The sequence below is a fragment of the Pecten maximus genome, chromosome 5 (genome assembly GCF_902652985.1).
Source record: "Pecten maximus chromosome 5, xPecMax1.1, whole genome shotgun sequence".
In the NCBI taxonomy this organism is placed as follows: domain Eukaryota; kingdom Metazoa; phylum Mollusca; class Bivalvia; order Pectinida; family Pectinidae; genus Pecten; species Pecten maximus.
This window is the reverse complement of record NC_047019.1, coordinates 35,963,204-35,968,372: the sequence shown is the minus strand read 5'-3', so window position 1 is coordinate 35,968,372 and position 5,169 is coordinate 35,963,204. Positions and strand designations below refer to the sequence as shown.

The following is a 5,169-nucleotide window of genomic DNA, read 5'->3' as shown; positions in this document are numbered from 1 at the left end:
AGAGTATGATTTTTTCCATCACTCTGAGAGTATGATTTTTCCATCACTCTGAGAGTATGATTTTTCCATCACTCTGAGAGTATTATCTTTACATCATGTCATGTAGAGGTGACATATTCTGTTCATAATCCATCAAATTACATCCAAGTTGTCAAAGAAACACGAGTGCCAATATCATAGTCTACTTCACAAACTCAATGACCCATATACATAGCTCTTCTGGATCTTGAGGTTGAGGTGAGTACCTTTATATTTAGTTCTTAGTCAAAGCGTAATAAACATATCTCCTGTTTTACTAAAATCACAATGTGGTACTCAAAAATTGTTCCGGTTTAACTTATGCTGTACAAACATACAGACTCTTATTTAAAGTCTAGGATTGTCCATTCCATTCCTCTTACATGAACTTGCACACAACCATCCAAATTTCCTGTCATTCTAGGTGAGAGTGTCCGTACACTTTTTATCTTCCTTATTGCCTCCTTAGGTTCTCTAGTCTTGCCTCTAGATCTGCGTCAGCATCACTTACTCCTGCAGCAGCCGCTGGCTGTTTGCTGGCTGGAGTTGTAGCGCCTATGGACTTGCCAGTTGATGGCAAATCTGTACAAATAAATAATAACTGAAGTCAAAATTTGTTTCCAGCATTAATAACAATGAAGTCAAAATTTAAATGAAGTCCCCTAAATTTACATAATCTACTTGCAAAGATGAAATGTTTATACAATGTACATATGAATGTTGGATAAAAAAAATTAACAAAATTAACAAACGTTATACTTTCTGCTCAATCACAAAAAAAAAATCAATCACAAAAAAAAAAAAAAAAAAATGTATAGGAAATTGTAACACCAGTTCCTATCTGTTGTATTTTACCTGACAGTTGATCTGTGAGTTGTAGTCCTAGCTCATCTAACACCTGTGATACCACAGCATCTCTGTAAGAAGACAGACAAAATAACTAGTTTTCTAACATAATCATATCATCATTTAACTAACCACATCATTAACCAGATTGAGGCACCAATTTTATGATGAAAGAGGGGAAGAACATAAACTGGGAATTATTTCCGGCAAAAAACTTTTTTAATGCTTGCTTTAACTTTATGGGTACATCAGGTCTTACAGCTGAAAATGTTGTAATGTTAACAGCTTTATTTCCTGAATACATGCAATGGTTTGAGTATGGTTCTATGGCGATGAGATACAGATTTGAGAATACTGTCATTTCTATTCAGCTTACCTATCACCTATATTTCTCTAAGAGAAATAACTATAAGGACAAGGCTACAGAAGTTTGCCTTCCACAAAGCTGCTACACTTACGTCTCTTCTTCATCATCTTCATCTCCCATAGCATCATCAATTGCATCATTCATCATGTCTTCTTTCATGTCCATCATCTCTGATTGTTTCTCAAACTCCATCATAATTTTCTGAATCTGGGGTAGATTCATCTAAGGAATCAAATAAAATAACCTGTCAAACAATAGGTCTTCCACTGATTTGATTGTTTGGTTGGGATAATCTCCCTGTAAATGTGAGACAAGGTTTCCTTGTAGTAGAGAGTGGCTACATCACTGAAAAAACATATGGGAGGCCTTTCCCATGCTAACAGCAAGTGAGTTAAGTGTCTTGTCCTATATACAGACATTCGTTTTATATTTAAACATTCAAATAATAAAAAAAACTTATGAAGAAAATAATTTCATAAGACCTAAAACTATTTTTTTATTATCATTTTATAAAGACCTATTATAGTTTATTTTCATTATTCAATATCAAACTACAAATGTCTGTGTTTCCAATGACATAACCATGACAGTATAGGATGATCAGTGATCTCAACTTTTGTGAGAAACACAAACCATGGGTAGATTGATTGAAACACCTGCATTTTAATCTCAGATCTTCACCTGAGGGTACATTGTCCAACACTTTACCAACTGAGCCATCGTGGTCCTCACAATCATACTATATTACTAAGGTGTTATATAAATTACATATTTGTCTTACACATGTAATTCTGGAGAAAGACTTTGATACTTTTTATCTTAACCTAACAGTATGATCCTCACAGCCATACTTTGTTATAGGTGTTATATGAATTATATATTTGTCTTACAATACCATTTCTTGGCGAAGACTTAATAATTTTATCAAAACTTAAAAGTATCAATTATGAATATACTAACCAGCCATCAGAAATGTTGTACACCTGGTTAAAATATTAATTTACCAATGCAGAATGAGACTACATTGTATGTATTTTACAGTCACTAGACTGTAACTATCAGTGATTTCCTGTTATCATGTTGTCTGCATGGTGCTGTTACTAAGCTGTAACTATCAGTGATTTCCTGTTGTCATGTTGTCTACATGGTGCTGTCACTAAGCTGTAACTATCAGTGATTTCCTGATGTTGTCTAAATGGTGCTGTCACTAAGCTGTAACTATCAGTGATTTCCTGTTGTCATGTTGTCTACATGGTGCTGTCACTAAGCTGTAACTATCAGTGATTTCCTGTTGTCATGTTGTCTACATGGTGCTGTCACTAAGCTGTAACTATCAGTGATTTCCTGTTGTCATGTTGTCTGCATGGTGCTGTCACTAAGCTGTAACTATCAGTGATTTCCTGTTATCTTTTTGTCTACATGGTGCTGTTACTATACTGTAACTATCAGTGATTTCCTGTTATCATGTTGTCTACATGGTGCTGTCACTAAACTGTAACTATCAGTGATTTCCTGTTATCATGTTGTCTGCATGGTGCTGTCACTAAACTGTAACTATCAGTGATTTCCTGTTGTCATGTTGTCTACATGGTGCTGTCACTAAGCTGTAACTATCAGTGATTTCCTGTTGTCATGTTGTCTACATGGTGCTGTCACTAAGCTGTAACTATCAGTGATTTCCTGTTGTCATGTTGTCTACATGGTGCTGTCACTAAGCTGTAACTATCGGTGATTTCCTGTTGTCATGTTGTCTACATGGTGCTGTTACTATACTGTAACTATCAGTGATTTCATGTTGTCATGTTGTCTACATGGTGCTGTCACTAAGCTGTAACTATCAGTGATTTCCTGTTATCTTTTTGTCTACATGGTGCTGTCACTAAGCTGTAACTATCGGTGATTTCCTGTTATCATGTTGTCTACATGGTGCTGTCACTAAACTGTAACTATCAGTGATTTCCTGTTGTCATGTTGTCTACATGGTGCTGTTACTATACTGTAACTATCAGTGATTTCCTGTTGTCATGTTGTCTACATGGTGCTGTCACTAAGCTGTAACTATCAGTGATTTCCTGTTATCTTTTTGTCTACATGGTGCTGTCACTAAGCTGTAACTATCGGTGATTTCCTGTTATCATGTTGTCTACATGGTGCTGTCACTAAACTGTAACTATCAGTGATTTCCTGTTGTCATGTTGTCTACATGGTGCTGTTACTATACTGTAACTATCAGTGATTTCCTGTTGTCATGTTGTCTACATGGTGCTGTCACTAAGCTGTAACTATCAGTGATTTCCTGTTGTCATGTTGTCTACATGGTGCTGTTACTATACTGTAACTATCAGTGATTTCCTGTTATCATGTTGTCTACATGGTGCTGTCACTTAACTGTAACTATCAGTGATTTCCTGTTGTCATGTTGTCTACATGGTGCTGTCACTAAGCTGTAACTATCAGTGATTTCCTGTTGTCATGTTGTCTACATGGTGCTGTTACTATACTGTAACTATCAGTGATTTCCTGTTATCTTTTTGTCTACATGGTGCTGTCACTAAGCTGTAACTATCAGTGATTTCCTGTTATCTTTTTGTCTACATGGTGCTGTCACTATACTGTACCTGTTTGTTCATGGTGGCCATAGCCTTGGTGACACCCTTCATTGCCTGTGCCATAGCATTGTTAGACTTCAGCGTCTGTATCTTCAGTGCTACAGCCTGAATATTAGCTTTCATTAAGATGAATTTTTTCACATAACGTCTTGTCCTGACCAGATCCTTTGCCATGATCTTCACAGCATCCTGACAAAAAATACAATAATAAATGCTTGATTTACAACAGGAAATGGTATGCAAATCTGATCTGAATAAAAGACATATTTCATAAAGTCAAATACTATAGTGTCAACTATAGATGATGACTTGAGAAGCACCAACACTTTTATCTGTAAAAAAAATTGTCCCGAAAGAATATCAAGGCTCAAGATACATAATTATATGATTGGTACACAAATCTATATTCATGGTGGAATATATTTAATGTAACCAATTACAATGTAAACCTGTACTCAATCCATAATTATATGCTCTCTATTACTAACTTAAATTGGTAAAAGGAAATCAACAAATCAGAATCCCTTACACTGTTAACGTTTGTTTAATTATAAAAGGATGTAGTTTGAAAGCTGTCATTATTAAGGATCACTAACTGGCCAAATGTATGCTTACTGTAAATTTGGGAATTGATATAATAATACATTTACCATTTGACCGGCTTTAGCCATTTTTTTTATATCTGCAATGACTTTTTTCTCTTGCTGTTCCATCTTGCTTCTTTCCCTATCCAACTCTCTCATGGCCTTGTTTAATGCCCGCTGATTCTGCCGCAGCATCTCCTCTGGGGTCTTTTTACGACCAAATAACCACTCTAAAGGCATCTTTTACAACGTAGTTGTTCCTTCCAACCTGTCCCTAGAATTCAGAGAGAAGCAATATAAATCATTAGCAAGGGAAGGTGTCATATGCTATTTCAAACCATTCAATAAGAAAAGATCTCTAACATACCTTCTTCAGTATGTTTCTGTGATCACAGGACCACAGTGAAATAATTTGAATTAAGTCAATCTGTACTTATCACTTGGCTTCTTAGAAATAGTTGACAAGACACATAGACAAGTCATTTTGATCTGAGTTTATTGATTTTCTTTTTTTTTTTTTTGTGGGAGAATATTTTGGCCAATTTTACAATTTTGGGCCTGTAAGTAATTTATTTTACTGAACTCCCCCCCCCCCCCCCCCCCCCCCCCCACCAAAAAAAAAAAGATAAGCAAAAATGTAAGGTAGGTGTTATGTCATGCCCGATTTTATTTATCTGCACAAAAATCATGGCGACACTAAACGATGTCGGAGAATTCCACGTTTTCATATAATAGTGCGTTCTGT

General features: G+C 35.7%; 1 protein-coding gene across 1 annotated transcript; it reads right to left on the bottom strand.

Moving 5' to 3' along the window:
- On the bottom strand, positions 1–4,698 carry LOC117327909 (charged multivesicular body protein 2a-like; the record flags this gene model as incomplete). The annotated part of the gene is given in 5 exon segments (XM_033885148.1): positions 1–600; positions 874–935; positions 1,323–1,453; positions 3,850–4,029; positions 4,491–4,698. Coding segments are annotated over 5 exon segments (675 nt in total). The 3' UTR covers positions 1–472.
- Between the last annotated feature and the right edge of the window lie 471 nt (positions 4,699–5,169).